The sequence below is a fragment of the Typopeltis vanoorti genome, chromosome 1 (assembly GCF_054136105.1).
Source record: "Typopeltis vanoorti isolate ZY-2024b chromosome 1, IOZ_Tvanoo_1.0, whole genome shotgun sequence".
Taxonomy (NCBI): domain Eukaryota; kingdom Metazoa; phylum Arthropoda; class Arachnida; order Uropygi; family Thelyphonidae; genus Typopeltis; species Typopeltis vanoorti.
Window position 1 is genome coordinate 127,078,876 of NC_143549.1, and position 22,164 is coordinate 127,101,039.

The 22,164-nt window shown below is 34.7% G+C and overlaps 1 protein-coding gene across 1 annotated transcript in view; it reads right to left on the reverse strand.

Annotated features, from left to right (window-relative positions):
• The window catches only part of LOC150110408 (presequence protease, mitochondrial), a 320,487-nt gene that overhangs the window by 224,211 nt on the left and 74,112 nt on the right, over window positions 1-22,164 (reverse strand). The window contains exon 7 of the mRNA XM_090393554.1: window positions 13,164-13,324. Coding sequence (XP_090249680.1) covers window positions 13,164-13,324 — 161 coding nt within the window. The remainder of the gene's footprint in view (window positions 1-13,163; window positions 13,325-22,164) is intronic.

The window sequence follows — 22,164 nt, forward strand, 5'->3', positions numbered from 1 at the left end:
TCAAACCAGTTTTAACTTATGGATCTGAGAGCTGGGTCAGAAGTAAAACACTTGACCAAAGACTAGAGACTGCAGATATGAGTGTTCTGAGAAAGATTAGAGCCTTGAACAGATGACATCAATGGCAATATCATATTTTTAATAGCATCCAGGAATGCATTAGCAGAGCTAATCCCAGGTGGTATGGTCACTTGAAGAGAATGGGCGAGGAAAGATTAGCAAAACAAGTGTTCTTTGCCAGGTTGGCAGGAAAATGACCCAGAGGAAGACCAAGGTATAGGTGGATTGATATGGTAAAAAGGGCCTTAGAAGATAGAAATATAAGATCCGACAATGTTGGAACCTTGACAGGTAATAGATTGATTTGGAGAAAATTGTAGCTAGGAAGTTAGTAATGATGAAAATTTTTCATGTAGTACTATCATATCCTGTACACCCCTTGAGGGTACATGGCAGGAATTTGATGATAATGATGACGCCTGTGAAAGAACCTTTGAGCAATTTAAAAAACAGAATGATTGAATATCTGAAAGATGGAATGTCTCAAAGACAAGTAGCTAGATTACTAAAATGTGCTCAAAGTGCTGTATGTGACATTTGGAAAAAAATATTGTTTGACCAATAGCGTAAAAACACATGCCTCAAAGTGGATGCCCATGTGCCACCTCATGCAGACAGCACAAAAAACTGGTGAGGTTGTGAAGACCATGTGACGTTCCACATCCAAACAACTTAATGCAGCATGGTCGAACTACAGATTAAAGGTTAAGTAACAACACAGTATGAAATTGGCTGAATGGTCAAGGATTTCACTTTTGCAAAGCTAAAATGAATCCTTTTTAGACAAAGCAATAAAAAAGAAGCACGTTTCCGAGGTGTAAAAATCATGTAAATTGAGAATTGATGACTGGAAAAAGTAATTTTTAGTGGCGAATCTCGAATTTGCCTTGGAACCAGTGATAATAATGGTATCTTTTGAATGGAGAAGAGTCGGTGAAAAGTTCTTCGATGTGTACATTAATACCAAGTCTAAATTTTCACCCTCATTTACTGTTTGAGGTTGCATGACATCAGAAGGTGTTGGAAAACCATGTATCGTGCTGCGTACGGTTTTCTTTGGTCAACTCCAAAGTCTACGAAGAAATTTTAGATCATTTTTTGTCTTAGTATCGAAAAATGGTTTCAGGATTCCAATGACTTCATTTTTCAAGATGATAATGAATCTTGTCACTGCAGCAGACGAATCAAGAACTATCTGTAAAACAATGGAAACATTCCAATTAAAACTATGACTTGGCCTTCGAATAGACTGGACCTTAAGTCATTAAGAGATAATGAAAGTGATGCTAGTAATACAATGATTGTGCCAGACCTGGGATACAGTGAATCTACAGTTTGGACTACATTAAATAAGAGCAAAGAATATAAAGAAGGAAAAGTTGCTACTGCTTCTTTAAGCGCATGCAGATCACTCAAAATAGAAGCCATTTAATGATCGAGATGGAGGGTCTTCTATCATTCTGGATTGATGATTATGACCAAAAAAAGAACAGGGAATATTCAGGTAAAAGCTCTCAATATTTTTACCTCATTGAAAGAGACGAAATTTTGAGAGAAATGTGAAAGCTTTACTGCGAGTTTAGTATGATTTGAGCAATTTAAAAATCAAACTAGATTGCAGGGGTGCTTAAGGGTCAAAGCTGTATAACTGAGAGGAGACCTCCACATAGCCTTTAAAGGAATGCAGAGAACCGACCAGGGCTTCTGACTTAACGTCCAATCCTCACCTTCTCGTGGTGCACCCTGTGTATCTACTTGGATACTGAACGAACGAGGATGGGCTTGCAATTTGGGATTTAGCCGACCAAATTGTATTCTTATTAGTTAAACCAAAATAAAAAATGATGGTACGACATGACAAAATTTCATGCCAGCTGGGGCGTCGCCCGGTTAAACAAGGCCCCCATTGTTTTTGCCAGGGAACCAGGGCGAACAGCGAAAAGTCAGCTACTGGAACAAATCTGAAAACAAACCCAAACTCAACATCACCAGAGTTAAAGATCGGTACTATCAACGTAAGAAGCCTGAATGGCAAAGAAATGGAGCTAGCTGAGGAATTAGATAAGTACCAGATCGACAAAATAGGGGTGACTGAAACAAAAAAGACAAAAACTGGTGAGATCTTTCTGAGCAATAAATACAAAATGTTATATTCAGGAAATGACAATCAAATAAAAGAAGGAGTAGCCATAGTATTCAACACAAAATATGAGGCTAATCTTCTTGAATGGCAGTCAGTCTCAAGTAGAGTAATGTGAGCAAATATGAGATTAGAGAACTGGACAATGAGACTTATTTGTGCCTATGGTCCCACAGAAGGTTCTACTAAGGTAGAAGTGGAGGAATTTTTGGAGGCTTTAGAAAAAGCAACTGACACAATGAAAAAGGAAAAGTTGGTCGTTGTTGGGGATCTAAACAGCAGAGTAGGAAATGATTGTGAGACATACAAAAATATTTTGGGAAAATTTGGAGAAAAGAGCAAACTAATAATAATGGAAAATATCTGTTTGATTTCTGCTAAGGATATGGACTGGTTATTACTAACACGACGTTCCAACATAAAAATGTGCACAAATTCACATAAGAAAACTCATTGACTATGTTATTGTTGATAGTGATGTTTTCTCCCTGGTGCAGGACACCAGAGTGTACAGAGGATTTGAAATTGGAAGCGATCACTATTTAGTCTTGAGCAGGATAAAATTGAATTTCATATTGAAAAGAATAACATGTAAGAAAGTTTTAAAGCGAATAAAAGTTGAGCAGCTCTCAGATGTGAACTGTAGACTAAAACACACAAAGATTATTGAAGAAAAAATGTAACAGTTTGAGAACAGGAACCAAACCTTGGAGATTCAGTGGCAAGCCTTGAAGAAAGCTCTGATTGACTCAGCTAGAGAGGCATGTGGTGAAGTTGTCTGCAAGGATAGAAAAATTAGAACTCCATGGTGGACACAGGAAGTTAAAGAGGCAGTGAAGGAAAAGAAGAAAGCATATCAAAAGTTCCTGGCATATAAGTCAGCTTGTGCTCTTAGAGAATACAGAGACAAATGCAAGAATGCTAAACACTGTGTAAAACTAGCTAAAGAAAAGTCATGGGAGGACTTTGGCAAGAATATAGAAAATAAATATCAAGAAGGTGGCAAAATATTCTGGAGATTGTTGAAGAAGCTTAGCAATGGAAGAAAGAGTGCTGTAAAAGGAGTAGAGATGATAAAGGTGACATGAAAACGGGGGAAAAAGATATCCTTGAAGTATGCAGTAATTACTTTGAAAAACTGCTAAATGAAAAAGCAGTGATAACAGCACAGTGGTAAAAAACACTGACCAGGCATGCAGTCAGGAATACCTATCCATACTTGAAGTAGAAAAAGCCATCAAAGGCTTGAAATGTGGAAAGGCAGTAGGAGTAGATGACATTCGACAAGAAATGCTGAAGTATGGTGGTGTAAGAGTGTTATAGTGGCTGCACTGCATAGTTCAGAAAGCTTGGGCAGAGGGAAGAATTCCCAATGATTGGAGTAGAGCTCTCATAGTACCCATATATAAAAAGGGAAATAAAACTGAATGTGAGAATTACAGAGGTATTTCCCTACTGAGTGTTCCTGGCAAGATCTATGGAAGTATACTTGAGAAACGGTTGAGAAGAATTGTGGACGTAAAAATTGGTGAAGAGCAAGCTGGATTCAGGCCAAATAGAGGCTGTCAGGATCAGATCTTCACTTTACGACAAATAGTCGAGAAAGCATGGGAATATAACAGAGATCTGTATTTAAGTTTTGTCGATTTGGAAAAGGCATATGACAAGGTGCCAAGAGAGAAGCTATTCAATATGCTACAGTTATATGGTGTCAATGGGGCATTATATCAAGCAATACTTAGTCTTTTTTTGAGTTGTAAGTCAGCAGTTAGAATTGAAGGAAGTACAGGAAGATGGTTTAATGTTAAATCTGGTGTGAGACAAGGATGTACATTATCTCCTCTGTTATTCATTATCTATATGGATCACATTATGAAGGAAAGTGGTATTAAACATGATATCAAAATTGGAGATGTTAATGTCAGCTCTTTGCTTTATGCGGATGATGTTATACTTCTAAATAAATCCGCTACAAGTCTGCAAGATTCTCTGACTAAATTGAATAGCTGTTGTAATAGATATGGTATGAAGGTCAGCAATAAAAAGACAAAGACAATGAAAATAGGCAGAATCATTGAAAATGTCAACTGTGCTGTGAATGGAGAACCTGTGGAACAAGTGAAACATTTCAGCTACTTAGGCACGATTCTGAAGATGGTAAATTCAATATAGAAATAGACAACAGAATCAGCAAAGCTGGTATGGTAGGAAGTCAATTGAATAAATTCATATGGAATAAGAGAGAAATTAGTCAAAAACACTAAATTAGCTGTATACAAGACAGTGTTCAAACCAGTTTTAACTTATGGATCTGAGAGCTGGGTCAGAAGTAAAACACTTGACCAAAGACTAGAGACCGCAGATATGAGTCCTGAGAAAGATTACAGGTGTGAGCAGATGGCATCAATGGCAATATCATATTAAAAACGAGGATATTAGGAAAGAACTTAACATTGTCAACATCTAGGAATGCGTTAGCAGAGCTAATCTCAGGTGGTATGGTCACTTAAACAGAATGGGCGAGGAAAGATTAGTAAAACAAGTGTTCTCTGCCAGGTTGGCAGGAAAACGACCCAGAGGTAGGCCAAGATATAGGTGGATTGATACGGTACAAAGTGCCTTAGACGTTAGAAATATAAGATCTGATAATGTTGGAGTCTTGACAAGTAACAGATTGATTTGGAGGAAAATTGTAGATAGGAAGTTAGTAATGATGTAATTTTTTTCATGTAGTACTATCATATCCTGTATACACCCCTTGAGGGTACATGGCAGGAATTTGATGATGATGATGAACTAGATTGCATAACATACAAATAACTGGGGAATGTAGTAGTGCTGATAAACATTCTGTGGCCAAGTTTCCTGAAGAATTGCAAAGGATAATTCAGGAGAATGATTATGATGATTGGCAAATATTCAACGTTGACAAAATTGGTCTCTTTTGGAAGCATATACCAACAAAAACTTTCCTAGCTAAAATTGAAGCATCTCAACCAGGATACAAAGTATCTAAAGAGCGTCTTACGCTTTTATTAGGAGGCAATGCAGAAGACAGACTTTAAACTCAAGCATATGTTAGTTTATCGTGAACAAAATCCACGATTTAACATTACTGAAGAAATCAGTACAATTGGAAAAGAACTTGGATTTAATGAACTGGATAAGAAGATGTGAGAAACTTGCAATTCTCATTCAGAACAGCATGCATATGAAGAAGAATATAAGAAATGCAAACAAGAAGAGAATGTTATGACTAAGAAACTAACTGCAAAAGAACTTGAGCTAGTTTTCAATAACATTGAGTATGCTAAGGAAATTTTGTTTGATGCTGATTTTGATATGGAATGAAGTGGAAAAGGCTATACTGCAGGAAGGTGGGGATGACTTGACTGCAAGAAGCTATACACTGCACATCAATAGCCCTTTAGTAGCTCAAAAAACTGAATGGAGGTGCTGGGCATCAGTCCCAGTATCTCTCATTCAAGTTCAAGGGAATACATGTTAAAACAATGGCATTCACTAAGGATAATTTGACACCCTACAATTAGTTTCTGGCAGGCCTCTTAAGAACACACGATCCCTTCTCTTTCTCCTCCTTCTCCTCCCAAAGATCACTAAGATGTATCAGATTCTCTTTCCCTACACCTACTGATGAAATTTGTTTAGACAAGTAAAAAATATTCAGAATGAATTATGACATCAAAAAAGTGAAGCATATTAAATTAATTAAAAATATTTTCTGAGTAATTCCATCATTTTATGTAAGAAACAAGGAAACAATGTCCAGATACGCATAATATATCAAGAGAACCAAGAATTGTGAGATTCCCACATTATATTGCAATGATGAAAAGAATACTGTTAAGTAGAGAAGAGATAGATGAAGATAGATACACAAATAGACAGACGCACAAATGTAGTCACCTGGTTTTTCATTGAGTGATATGAAAACTTTGAAGAGAATCCATGAATCCTAGAATGTCAGTTATGAGAAAAAGTTGGAGGGATGAAAATCATAGTGATGATATTTAGGTGAAGATGTAACAAGATAGAGATATTTAAGTTGGCAAGGAAATTCACATTTTACCCTATTTATATGGTTGAAAGAAAAAAAGAAAAAGGATAAGACTCAGAGACCATCCCTTGATGTATATTTCAAAACAAATAGATTTTTTATACTAATAATATTTGATTACAGATCACGTGTTGATCAATTTTATTATTAAACTGAACCAACTAGTTTCACCACACTTTAACTGTTGGCATCTTCAGGGTACTTATAACTACATTGGCTATGTCAAAAACAACAGACAGGATATTTCTGGTCTATCGTCTCATTTCTCTACAACTAACCATGTCATCGAGTAGGACAAAAGCTGTTCTCCTTACATGGAGGAAGATTACCATTCAAGAATTTTCAAAGAAGCAGCCACAGTGGCCGGTTCTACTGTCAACCTTAACAGAAATCAAGACCTAATGCTCCCAGAGATATGAAAAATCCTAATCAGAACTTTAAAAACGGAAGAAATGAACTTTAATACAAACTACAGAAAGTTCCTTAGCAACAGCTAGCTAACCTTGTACACGCGATACGTGTTTCACTCACGTTCGATACTATTCTATAATTGTAATTGTTCTATTTGTAATTATTCTTACAAATATTTATTATTCTTATAATATTTGTAATTATTCTAGTCAGCTTTTACAGTTATTTTTGTCAGTTTTGCAGTTACGCATAATTGTGAGATTGTTTAAACTTACAAGTACCCTGAAGATGCCAACAGTTAAAGTGTGGTAAAACTAGTTGGGTCAGTTTAATAATAAAATTGATCAACACTTGATCTGTAACCAAATATTATTATTATACTAATTTATGATCAAGAAAATACCTTCATGATAAACAGATTTTTTTTTTGCATGGAGAGTTGTGGGTGAGTGAAATGCAATGCCAAAGGGTGATGTGAATGTAAAGAATGTGAATAAGATTAAGACACAATATGAGAGACTTCTTACTGGTGGAGTGCAATCTCCCTTGATGGGAGAACAGACTCAAAGGAGGTCTGCTAATAATAATGATTTTCTGAGTTTTTTTTTTTTTTTTTTTGGCAGCAAAGAGCCTTGATATGCCATGATTGGACAAGATAATATTTCCTACAAAACAAATAAGAAAACAAGTTTTCTGCATCAGAGAGATGACTGGGAAACAGAAAACTTATTTTCTGCTTCCCAATCCAATTTATAAGGCAAAGGCAAAGATTTTATCAATTATCTTCCAAGATTTCATAAATTTAAAAATCTAAGTTTCTAAGAGCTTGGAAAAATATCCATCATATACTCAAACACTTATATATGGCAAACAATTTTCATTCAAAAAATATTTGGAGCCATCAAATTTCATCCCAGACAAGAAGAACAAAATAACCCAAGTTCAAAAAACACAATAATGATATAATTTTGTCATAAAAAAGAAGAATGCAACCACAACAGTAGCAGTCCTGACTGATGTAATTAATCATTTTCAGTACATCACCCAGCACAAATTTAATATATGTACACATATATTAAATTTGAGACCAAAGCTCGCCTATGTCTATGTAAGCAGCACTGAATTCATCTTGCACTGGGAGAAACTTTAGACTTTCTTCAAAACAACATTGTTTTTCCTCCATCCTGTCATTGCCTAGCATCATCCATACAAATTCTGACATGCTTGTTCAATTCAGTTCTATCTCTTCTCAAATATAATAATCTATCAACATAAATATTTCTTCGTCAGCAGCTTGTGAAAGCAAAGGTTTGCAAACTGAATCAAAATCTCCATCCAAATTATATCACCAAAACTGAACTTAACATAAACCAGTAGTTGAGATAAGTTTTGCATATATGTTCATATATATATATATATCTAAATATTTACACACACACACACACACACACACACACACACACACACACACACACACACACACACACACACACACACACACACACACACACACACACACAGAGTGATAATTAATACCCTTTTAACTGCAATGCAAGTTCTTTTTTGAAATCATCAGCCATTTCATCAATACTTCTTGAAACAGTGGTGTGGAATTGTAAAATTGGAATAATATCAATCTTTGACTAATCATAAATTGAACAATATCGTTTGCATATAGAATTATTATGTTGTCACTAGTATGTGGTTGGTCTCCAGTACCATATGTATATATAACCTGGTAAGTCTTTCCATGAATTATTGCCAAAAATCTACTCCAATCAGTGTTTAGTTCATTCTGTTTTTTCTTTCAAAAACTTCCTTGTCACAAAACAGCTAGTAATGATGAACTGAAATAGGACTGAGATATCAGGAGGAAATTTGTATTTATTCAAATCATTAGTTTCTAGGTGTTAAAGTGAAACTGTGATGAAAAAAAACAACATGTCAAAGCTGACCAAGATATTAAAAGGCAAACTCAGGATAGTGTGCTTGGGTCTTAATTACTGCACAGGAGCAGTGTTTTTAGAAACAGACTAAGTAACAAGTATGACTGTAAATTGTTATTACTTTGTCTTTTGCTACCCTGAAAGAAGAGGCAATTGATGCCCTGAACTAGAGTGCTGCCAAAGATAATATCTTAAGTAGGTTCATGATTAAAATGGATGAGTGTACAGCATAGCTGTTCTGCAAACAACATGCTTTGGGCTGAAATCCCACTGGAGCATAAATGTTTGCATGATTTTTCTTGTGGTAAATGATTTTCCACATGGTGGAAGACCACCCTGTTTACTAGAAGACTGAAATGGCCTATAAAAGAACTATTTGGTTACTTCAACATTCATGGATTCATGCAGAGTAATTATTGACAGTTTCTCTTCTCATTTATCTAATATCACTGTGGCAAAAAACCAAAGAATTAACTATCTCAAAAGAACTATCATCATCATAAGCCATGGGCTCATTGCCCGTTGGTGTTCGCTACATCCTTCTGTAAAATTCGATTGGTGAAATTTTGTTAAAATTTTGACATCGATTTTACAGAGGTCACAAATCATGTGCAAGGAACAAAATTGTACATTATTGTATATTAACCATGAAATACTAATTGTAAACTTGTATAAGTAACTTACAAAAAGAATGACATAGAATTGTTCATAAATTATAAGATATTGTAAAGATTCGAATTGTACATTACGTTGATATTTTGATGTAAAGTTGTAAGGGTAACAGAATGTTAAAAGTATTTCTGCCTCAAGTTAAGAGGATTAGACAAGATTATGTTGGCAACTTGATAGTGAACAATGGTACTGAAGGTCATTCAGATGTGGTGATCTCATAAAAATAACCAAATTTGTGTGCTTAAATTAGAGAAATTGCCACGATTGACTATTTAAGTAATTATTTTAGAAAGTAGTCTATTCTATAACTAATCTTCTTGTGTTATAAAATTAATTAAAACTATAACTGCAGTCAAAAAACAATATAAATTTTTCTCGAGTTAGATAGAAGGAGAGATAGTTAACTGTAACCATGAATTGCCTATTTCAGAGGTCCTTTCACTAACAGCAATAACACTTGTAGAAAGCATAAAGGATTGCAAGCGGGGACTAAGTTAATCGGATTAGATTTAAATAAGGTAAAGAGAACTTAACAGAAAGATTTAACAGAGTAGAAGTAAAGTAGACATAGGAAGGATAACAACAAAAGAAGAAAAAAAAATAATACAAAAGGCACAGCAGTTAACAATTTATTTTACACTTCACTATCTTCTTCCACCTTTCTTTGTCCAGTGCACAGTGTTGCAGTTTCTGTACATCCATTCCACACGAGTTCCTTATGTCAACTATCCATTCTCTGTATGGTCTACCTCTTCTGTTTACACCATCCATAATACCAAACACGAATGTCTTTATCTTCCGGTCTTCACTCATTCTGCAGATGTGTTCAAATAATTGCAGCTTCCGTTTTATAATCTTCTCCATTAGATTCTCCTTTGGTTGTATCTTCTGATAGAAGTCTTCATTTGTGATTTTCTGTACCCATCCTATTCTTAGAATATTCCTGTAACAAGTTCTTTCAAATGCCAAAATTCTTTTTTCTTGATTCCTTATTTATTACCCACATTTCAGATCCCTACAGTACACTGCTAAAGATGCATGTTTCCAGCACTCTTAGTTTTGCTTGCAGGCTTATCACTTTACTTTTCCCGATGTTATCTGTGGCCGTCAGATAAAAGAACTATGAAAGAAAAAATAATCATAAAAGAGTGATGTATAGTAATTTTAAGCCGCTCTGTTTATCTTAAAAGTTATCTACTTAAAGAAAAAGACTCAACTTACACTTAATATTTGCTGATTCCCCTGCATATAGTTTTAATATAATCCCATAATGAGACTATCACAGGCTTCTAAAAATGTCACTCCCTGGCTTGTGCAAGTCAGGCAAACTAAAGCAATACAATTCTATCCGTCTTCCAAGCATACAGATTGTCCAAAATCCACAAAATCGAATTCTCCATCATGATCCACAGTTGATGGTACTAATTTCCCTATTTACAAACTACCCAGCTCAACTTCAGTTGTACATGCAGAGGTAAAGTTATGAACCTCCTCTCAATTCTTCATGAATGCTTTTGCAACTAATGCTAAAATGAGTGATTTTCAAACTTTTTTCAACTCGCAGCTCACTAAAATTGTCAAGGCACACCATCATCAAGGCACATGTTATACATATATCTGTACAGCTAGAGGTACAATTTAAATACAACTGAAGTTGAACAAAAATTTGAAAAGTCACAATATTTATGCATTATATTATTAAGAAGGTTTTCAAATGCTATGTTACTTTATTGCATTCATCATTTGTTTAACTGAAAATTATGACTCCATAATGAAGAACATGACTACATGATATGCGCACGTAAACACAAGAAAGATATTTAATTAACCAAATATTTCGGTCTGGAAACAGCAGACCATCCTCAGTGGTATTACAAGAACAGTTTTAAAAAATACAAGCTAGAATACTAACAATAGATCGTTAAAAATAGAACACGCCGCGTGATGTTATATCACTAAGTATGAAACGGAATATTTTGAAGTAGAGACATGATTGAAAAAAAAAAAAATTAATGTTGATTAAATAATGTTGAAAAAAAAATCTTGATTAGACTTTCCCAGATTTTTGATATAGATATACAGTCATTACGATTCAGGTTGGGACAATGGAGCAAGGCCTCCACGCTTTCCTTGAACGAACGTTCAAACCTATAACGGGATCTATGCAAGAAGTGAGTCCTGGACCAAAAGATGCTGTGGTCAGTTTCAATCCTGTGTTGAGCCAATCCAGACTTTTCAGGTTTGTTGTGAAGAATGGAGGATTGATGTTCTTGGATTCTTTTTTCAAGAGAACATCCAGTCTGTCCAAAATAGGAGAGATCACAGTTGCAAGGAATTTGATAAACTCCAGGAAGAGATGAAGTTGAGCGTTTGTCTTTAGGAGAAGGAAAATGAGAAGACAATTTGTTAATAGGTGAATACGTTGCTGTTAAATCATATTTCTTTAAAATTCTTGCGATAGGTTCTGAAATATCGGAGATATAAGGAATAGGCACTCGATGTGTTGAAACGTTGTTGTTTTGTGGAGGATTATAAGAATTGAGAAGATGTTGAGTACTTTTTTCAGAAAAGCCATTGAGTTTCATGTGTTATTGGATAGTAGAAAGTTCTTTCTGTAGATAATCAAAAGTAGAACAATTAGTTTTGGCTCTTCTGATGAGGCATTTTATAATTCCTGTTTTTGACATGGATGATGAGCTGATTCTTTAAGAATATAACGACCTGTGAAAGTTGGTTTCCTGTATACTGTAGTTGTAAGAATATTTGAAGGTGACCGGATGAGGAGAACGTCTAAAAAAGATAACTGGTTGTTTTCTTCTATTTTCATAGTAAACTTTATACGATGATGCAAGGAATTGATACTGTTTAAAAAAGAAGGTAAAGAGTTTTTGCTGTGTGGCCAAATAGTCAAGATGTCATCTATATATCTTACCCAAAAGGATGGTTGAGGGGAAAATAGATGAGAAGAGGACTTTTTCTAAATGTTCTAAATAAAAGTTGGCTAAAGCAGGAGAAAGAGGACTTCCCATGGCCGTTCCTTCTACTTAGCTGTAAAATTTATTGTGACATACGAAATATCCAGAATGTATTACGAAATCGAATAGTTTTATAATGTCTTCAGGAAAGATGTCAGCAAGTAATTTTGAAGTTTCCTTGAGAGGAGCATTGGTATATAAAGATTCTATATCAAAGCTAACCATAAGATCTGTAGGTTACAATGAAACATTTTTTAATTTTTCTAAGAAATCTGAGGAGTTTTTTTAAGAAGAATTAGAATTTCCAATGTAAGATTTCAATAATTTAGCTAGATATTTGGCTATATGGTAAGTAGGAGAATCAATACAATCTACTATTGGACGAAGAGGATAGTCAATCTTATGGATTTTTGGAAGACCATAAAATCTAGGAGGTCTTGCAAAATGAGTTTTAAGTCTTTCAATTATTTCCAGACTGAAATATTTATATTTGGTTAATTAAATATCTTTCTTGTGTTTACATGCATATATCATTCAGTCTTACGTCACAAGTATCCTTAAAACAGTGAACATGACTACAGACGTTGAACAATAAGCTAATTGTTATAACTAGACAATTTTTATATCACTGACATTGTTTAGGAAAAATAATTAAAAAAAAATAGGAAAATAAGGAATGACATCATTTAAATAAGATGCATATAATAACTGAATATTTTATTTGAAATATTATGTAACCTTCCAATTATCTAACTTACTTCATGATCCAAGAATATCCAATAAGTTCATGTAAGTTAAGGTAACTGTGGACAAAAATAAATTTGCTAAAACAGAAAATTTTTTTTTCTTAGGCAGTAGTGGATAAATTTTCATTAACTTACCTTGCATTACTAGGATGATAATGTTCAGCATGGAAACGCTTCAGATCTTCATATGTCAGGTGAGGAATTTTCAATGGATCACCTCCACTAACAAAGGAATAGGTGCCTGTTGTCATTAACTTATTTTGTAAATTTTCTGCAAAATATGCTCTGGAATCTGACTGTTGAAATTAAAAAGGAAGCAAGAAATCACTTTTTTTTTCTTTTTTTAAGTGGATTAGTTAAATGGAAGGTATAATTTACCTTATAAAAACACTGAGATAAAAGCACAAAGAATTTCATATCTATTGATTTTTAAGACACCCAATGTTTATTTCTCAGTCTGAGTAACCTCCCCATTATAAGGCCAATATTATTCTGAGCATGTTTTTTTTTTTTTTTTTTTTTTTTCATCAGCATACCTGGAAAAATGCTTTCATTTCTTTTTTACGTTTCATAATGGTTCCTTTGCCAAAAGTAAGGCTTCTAGCAAAAACTGAGAAAGAATAGATAAATGTGTGATCATAATTATGGTGAAAATAATGTCTGAGAAAATTCTAAAACAAACCGAACTTCTGAAGCCTTACTTTTTTTGCAAAGGAACCTTCAGAAACTTTCAGTACTATAAAACACTGAATGTAATGTTACATATAATTACAATAGCTAATTATTCAGTGGAAAAAAAAAGTGAAGGAATATCAAGTTGAAGACAGAAAATCAATGACTTAGGTCTTGCCTATTTAGATGCAGTATTTATCTTTCATCTTCAAATTAATTTTCTTTCATTTTTTTTTGCACTAAATATTCATGTGTGTGTGTGTGCACGTGCTTGTATGTGTATAGTAAGTGGGCTGATAATTAGATCTAGGAATCCTGTTCTAGAGACCAAACATGGAACTTCCTTCAAGATATTTCAGAACTTCAATAAGTAGGGGAGTGGTTTCATACCAGTTAATGAAACCCACCTAACACCTAAAAATTTTCACAGACATCCATGGGGATTATACAGAGGAATTATAACATATTTTGAGTTTATATCTTGTTTGCTGTCAAGCAGGTTGTTATAGTCCTTTAGTGAAAGTCATTGAAGTATTCCTTGTAAAGTAAAAACTAGAACCAGTTCTAGATCAAGTTGATGCCCTTGGCAAGAAACACTGCTATTAATGCACAGGATGAAAAGTATCTTGAGTGACTACACTATCATTTAGTTCCAAATATTGTTTTAGATGAATATTGGTCATTGATAGTGCTTTTAAAACTGTAACATTTATCAAGGTGCTGTGAGGCTGGTGCTTAGCCCCCCCCTCCCCCCCCCCCCCCCCCCCCCCCCCCAAACACACAAGTCAAGAAACAAAAAGTTTGATTTTATTTAGTATTTTCTTCAGCATGTATACACATTTTTAATAGTAAATAATATGAAATCTGGATTCACTCTATTACTTCACTCAGTTTAAAATATTTCATCTGTAAACAACTTCTGTTAGCTTTAAGATAACAATCTCATCAGAAGCACTTAATAGTTTTGCCAGTCTAGTTAGCTGAATAGGCAGTGTCTTTGTTTACCACCCCTATTGATTTGAATCTCCCTGTGACTTTAGACAGGGTGTACAGGATATGATAGTACTACATGAAAAATTTACATCATTACTAACTTCCTATCTATAATTTTCCTCCAAATCAGTCTGTTATTTGTCAAGACTCCAACATTATCAGATCTTATATTTCTATCGTCTAAGGCAGAGCTTCCCAAACTGGGGTCCGTAGGTTTTGTTGAGGGGGCCGTGAAATAATGAAAACAAATTTAAAATGTTTTAAGACTAAGTAGATTTTTTTTTATTTTAAAAGAAACGTATTTAACTTTTATTATTTCTGTTTTATTATTTTTTATATTTTAATGGAAAAATTCACACATTGGTGTTGGTTCACAAACTTTGCTTCCTGCGTATTTCGTAGCTTAATGAATATTAGTAAATATTGCTTATTCATATGCTTCATTTCAAAGCAGTGGTTAATTGTATTTACTTCAAATGCTCTCCAGGGAAGCTCCAAATCTTCCTGACCCTTTCATCACGCATTCGTAATCAGGGAATGTTGATATTGACTTTATATACATATCAAAACTCGTTTTATATTATCACTGTCATTCGAACTAGTTTTCTGTTACCAATAAAAGTTTCACATATACTTCACACATGAAAAAAAGCTTAAAAAAGTTCATGTGGGGAGATAGTAACTCGCTTGCAGTGGTAAACAACACGCCCTCCCTAACAGCCACTATACTGCAGAGGCAATAAAAAGCAGTACTTTTATTATGCCACTGAATAAGGTATAAGGAGTCTGTGTAATATATTTCTCAACAAATAATGCAATTAGAGACAACTAGGATAAAAACACTAATTAATGAATCACATGTCCCCCTCATACAGAAACTATGCTGTATAGACAGAAACAAAACCATATGTTGCATGGGCAAACACGGTATCTAACTAAAAACTATTGTTATTAATTAGATGTGTGTGAGTTCGATTTCCCAAGGCAGCAATAAAATTCAACCGAATGTGTTAAAATTCATAAAAGTATTAAAACTAAGTAATATATATATATATATATATGTAATGAATGTTATGGCAGTTTCACATTTAGAATTCGGGTGAAGAGAGTTAGCATTTCAACTCAATTGTCAGCTATGCTTTTATCTTTCGGTTGCGCGATCTTTTGTTAATACCACACCAATCATATGCACATTTTAATAACCTGCCTTTGCTGTCTGTTTCGCATTAGGCTTAATTACCTTAAAGGGAGAAAAGTCACAAAAGAGAAAAATGTTCCTGGTCTGGTGATTCCCTTATTCAGGTAATATTCACTAATTTCATGTTATCAGTCTGTGGTGTGCCAGTATCGGTAAGTGGTGATATTATTTGATCTATTCTACTTTAAAAAATTTAACCCTGAGATGGATAAGTGGCTGATAAAAAATATAAAAAAATTCCCGCAAACAATCAGAAGCAGAAACAGACTCAAAAAAGAAAAAAAAAAAAAAGGACAGTATTTCATATTTTACCAGAACAGTGCGCATCGTCTTCTGAACCAAATGGTAAGATGCAAAAAATGTAATATATGCATTTGATTTTTGCAATATTCGCTGCGTATGTTTTGTATTGAATATAAATACAATATATATTATAATAATATATCTCTCTATTAAGATTTTTTTTCGAGGGGCCCTGAAATATTTTAATTTTTGCAAAGGGGGCCCTGACATCCAGAAGTTTGGGAAGCACTGGTCTAAGGCACTTTGTACCGTATCAATCCACCTATATCTTGATCTTCCTCTGGGTCGTTTTCCTGCCAACCAGGCAGAGAACACTTGTTTTGCTAATCTTTCCTCGCCCATTCTGTTCAGGTGACCACACCACCTGAGATTAGCTCTGCTAACGTATTCCTGGATGCTGACAATGTCAAATTCTTTCCTAATATCCTCGTTTTTAATATGATATTCCCATTGATGCCATCTGTTCACGCCTATAATCTTTCTCAGGACTCTCATATCTGCAGTCTCTCTAGTCTTTGGTCAAGTGTTTTACTTCTGACACAGCTCTCAGATCCATAAGTTAAAACTGGTTTGAACACTGTCATGTATACAGTTAATTTAGTGTTAATACTAATTTCTCTCTTATTCCATATGAATTTATTCAATTGACTTCCTACCATACCAGCTTTGTTGATTTTTGTTGTCAATTTCCATATTTAATTTACCATCTTCACTAAAAATCATGCCTAAGTAGCTGAACTGTTTTACTTGTTCCACAGATTCCCCATTCAAAACAGTTGACATTTTCAACGATTCTACCTATTTTAATTGTCTTTGTCTTTTTATTGCTGACCATCATACCATATGTATTACAACAGTTATTCAATTTAGTCAGGGAATCTTGCAAACTTGTAGCGGATTTATTTAGAAGTATAACATCGTCTGCATAAAGCAAACAGCTGATATTAACATCTCCAATTTTGATATCAGGTTTAATACCACTTTCCTTCATAATATGATCCATATAGATAATGTACATCCTTGTCTCACACCAGATTTAACATTAAACAATTTTCCTGTACATCTTTCTATTCTAACTGCTGACTTGCAACTCAAATAAAGACTAAGTATTGCTTGATATAATGCCCCATTGACAATATAACTGTAGTGTATTGAATAGCTTCTCTCTTGGCAACTTGTCGTATGCCTTTTCCAGATCGACAAAACTTAAATACAGATCTTTGTTATATTCCCATGCTTTCTCAACTATTTGTCGTAAAGTGAAGATCTGATCCTGACAGCCTCTATTTGGCTGGAATGGAGCTTGCTCTTCACCAATTTTTACTTCCACAATTCTTCTCAACCGTTTCTCAAGTATACTTGCATAAATCGTGCCAGGAACACTCAGTAGGGAAATAACTCTGTAATTTTCACATTCAGTTTTATTTCCCTTTTTGTATATGGGTACTATTAGAGCTCTACTCCAATCATCAGGAATTCGTCCTTCTGTCCAGGCTTTCTGAACTATGCAGTGCAGCCACTGGAAGACTTTTATACCACCATACTTCAGCATTTCTGGTCGAATATCATCTACTCCTGCTGCCTTTCCACATTTCAAGCCTTTGATGGTTTTTTCTACTTCAAGTATGGATATATATTCCTGAATGTATGCCTGTTGAGTGTTTTTTACCACTGTGCTTTCATTGCTTGTTTCATTTAGCAATTTTTCGAAGTAATTACTCCATTCTTCAAGGATATCATTTTCTCCCGTTTTCATGTAACCTTTATCATCTCTAACTCCTTTTACAGCACTCTTTCCTTCCATTCCTAAGCTTCTTCAACAACCTCCAGAATATCTTACCACCTTCTTGATATTTATTTTCTATGTTCTTGACAAAGTCCTCCCATGACTTTTGTTTAGCTAGTTTTACACAGTGTTTAGCTTTCTTACATTTGTCTCTGTATTCTCTAAGAACATAAGCCGACTTATTTGCCAGGAACTTTTGATATGCTTTCTTCTTTTCCTTCACTCCCTCTTTAACTTCTTGTGTCCACCATGGAGTTCTGATTTTTCTATCCTTGCAGACAACCTCACCATATACCTCTCTAGCTGAATCAATCAGGGTTTTCTTCAAGGTTTGCCACTGAATCTCCAAGGTTTGGTTCTTGTTCTCAAACTCTTTAATTTTTTCATCAATAATATTTCTGTATTTTAGTCTACAGTTCACATCTGAGAGCTGCTCAACTTTTATTCGCCTTAAAACTTTCTTACATGTCATTCTTTTTAATATGAAATTCAATTTTATCCTGCTCAAGACTAAATAGTGATTGCTTCCAATTTCAAATCCTCTGTACACTATGGTGTCCTGCAGCAGAGATAAACACATCACTATCAACAATAATATAGTCAATGAGATTTTTCTTATTTCTTTCATCTTCTCTCCATTGAATTTGTGGACATTTTTATGTTGGAACGTGGTGTTAGTAATTATCCAGTCCATACCTTAGCAGAAGTTCAACAGCTATTTGCCACTATTATTAGCTTTGCTCTTTTCTCCAAATTTTCCCAAAATATTTTTGTATGTCTGACAATCACTTCCTACTCTGTTATTTAGATCCCAAAAAGGAAAATTTTCCTTTTTCATTGTGTCAGCAGCTTTCTCTAGAGCCTCAAAAAATTTCCCCACTTCTACCTTAGTAGACCTTTCTGTGGGACCATAGGCACAAATAAGTCTCATTGTCCAATTCCCCATTCTAATATTTGTCCACATCACTCTACTTGAGACTGACTGCCATTCAAGAAGATTAGCCTTGTATTTTGTGTTGAATACTATGGCTACTCCTTCTTTTCCTTGATTGTCATTTCCTGAATATAACATTTTGTATTTATTGCTCAGAAAGATCTCACCAGTTTTTGTCTTTTTTGTTTCAGTCACCCCTATTATGTCGATCTAGTACTTATTTAATTCCTCAGCTAGCTCCATTTCTTTGCCATTCAGGCTTCTTACGTTGATAGTACCGATCTTTAACTCTGGTGATGTTGAGTTTGGGTTTGTTTTCAGATTTGTTCCAGTAGCTGACTTTTCGCTGTTCGCTCTGGTTCCCTGGAGAAAACAACAGGGGCCTTGTGTAACCGGGTGATGCCTAGCCGGCATGAAATTTTTTCGTGTTGTACCATCATTTTGTATATTGGTTTAAGCCAATAAAAATACAATTTGGTCGGCTAAATCCCAAATTGCCAGCCCATTCTCGTTCGTTCAGGGTGCACCACGAGAAGGTGAGGATTGGACATGAGGTCAGAAGCCCTGTTCGGTTCTCCACATTCGTTTAAAGGCTATGTGGAGGTCTTCTCTCAGTTATACAGCTTTGACCCTTAGACTGAATTTCAATGCTCAGTGGGAGATCACCACCTTAGCCAACCTATGGTTTTATATGCCATAGATTTCCAACCATTGGTGGATTCTCATTAAAAAAATAAATCAATAAACGAGTTGTGTTTATAGCAAAATTGGAGGAATATGATATCATCAAGTCAGTTCAACTGTGATAGATGAAATGGCTACGTGAAGGGAATTGACAGAGTTTCAAAGAAGCACTTTCAAGAATTGTTGAAAAATTGGTCCATTACAGGTCAACAATTAGTGATACCACACTGAGAGCAAGAGAGTTGTGGATAGCCTACTACACTCACCGAACGTGACTGTAGTGTTCTACAAAAGAGAATATGTAAAATCCCGTTTCGTTGACTAATACGCTGAATGAGGAGTTCCGAGCATCAAGTGGAACACAAATCTGCACAAAAACATTTAGAACTGAAGCTCACAACATGAGTTTCTATGGTAGGACTGCAATATGCAAGCTCCAAATTACCTGAACCAACATCTAGCACTGTCATCAGTGGTGCAAAGAGCATATACAATGGGATGTGAAAGCTTGGAAGGATGTGTTATGGAGCAATGCATGCCACACCCCTCTTCCGAGCAGATGGATGGAGATATGACAGATGCCTAGTGAATGCCTCTTACCAGAGTACATAACCCTAACTATGAAATTTGGAGGCGGCGGTGTTATCATATGATCCTGTATTTCGTGGTTTGGCCTCTGACCTCTGTTTGTGGTGTCTGGAATGTTCAGATATCTCTCAAAAAATGAACTCTGAAAGATATCTGAACATTCTAGACAATGTAGTGCTTCCTACTTTGTAACATTTCTATGGAACTGACCATTGTCTCTTTCGGCAAGACAATGCACCATGTCATAAGGCTGCTGCTGCTGTAACTTTGTGATTCATGGACATGAACATCACAACTGACTGGCATCCACAGAGTCCTGATATCAATCCTACTCAGCATCTGTAGGATGAACTGGACTGGAACATCAGGTAAGGTCAAGGGAACTCCCCCACAACAGTCCAAACCTCATTACATGTCTACAGGAAGAATGGTCCAAAATTCCCATTGTTCACTATCATAGGCTTGTGGAAAGAATGTCCCATAGGATTGCCACAGTCTTCATAGCAAAAGGAGGTCCTACATTTTATTAAGGTGGGAATCATGGTTGTTTGTTCTTCACATTATGGCGTCCGTTGACTTCTTTTCAAGCAGTGTATATATAATATACAGAAAGGCAATATTAGAAAGCTGTAGTCTTTATTTTAATTCTTACCACTATACATTTGAAAGAACAATTTAATGTTTTAATTAGTATTTCTCTTATTCATAAATTTTCAAAAAGGGAAATATAACAGATAAATGACTGTAGGGGAAGGGGATACCAATGGCTTGATCAAATAGAGCAACATAAAACTTTTGGTATTCTAGTATTATATCAGTACATTATTATTTTTATTTCTCTAGTTAATTTTTTCAATGTTTATAAAATGTATAAAGTTATAAAACAAAAGATATGTACTGTTTGATATATCACAAAGAATAAATATAAATAATATTTTACTACATGCAGTACTGAATATATACAAAGATAATGAAATTAAAAAAAAAAAAATAAATGATGAAATGTCCGAAAAATAATCTATAAGCCAAGGAGTAAGATAGGGATGTCCCCTGTCTCCAACACTTTTCAATATTTATATTAATGAAATATTAATAGTGGAACATCTTGAATAATCCAGGTATAGAAATTTCCTGGAATAACAAAATAAATATGCTATTATTTACATATGATAGGTAATAATATCAGATAAGGAAGAGAATTTACAGAGCAATATATAATTTAAACATTACATTAGAACAGTTTAGAATGAAAATATCCACAGATAAAATTAAAGCAATGGCATTTTGTGGACAAATTCCAGTTAGAAGTAAAATAGTTATTAATAATAAAATACATTTAAAAACAGATAAATACTTTCAGTTACCTTGGACGTGAAATATCATATGAAGGAGAAAAAGACAAAATTAAAAACTTCAAAATTTTTACAGATTACACTGGCAACACACAATTCTTTACAAATTTTGTAACATTTGTAAAGAATCATGAGTGTCTCCTGAACAAAAAAATGACAATAAAATCTGTTGAATGGCTCATGTTTAGGAGAGACTCAGTCCGCATTGCGTACATAGGTATAATTTGGCAACACAGTATTTCAATATCCTGATTACAACAGACTGCAGGAGCTACTGCATTGGCTGATGCAATGCAGTTGAGTCATGACATTGCTGTTGTAAGATGATGCAATCATTAGTATAAAGTGAATTCTCGTAGGGTGAGCAAGTGTTTGTGCGACTTCCTGGGCTACACTCCCATTTACCCCTGTGTCATAAGTACTACACATGTGATCCCCACAGTGTAAATTCAGCAGTAGTGATGCCTTATACTTGTGTTAATAGTATAAATAACTTTTGTTACATTTGCAAGCCAAAAAAAAGACCATCTCACTTCGTTAGTGAAAAAGGCGTATCAACTTTATTTTGGATGTAAGATCGGGGATCAGGACAAGGCCTGAAACCCACACATATGCTGTGGCATGTG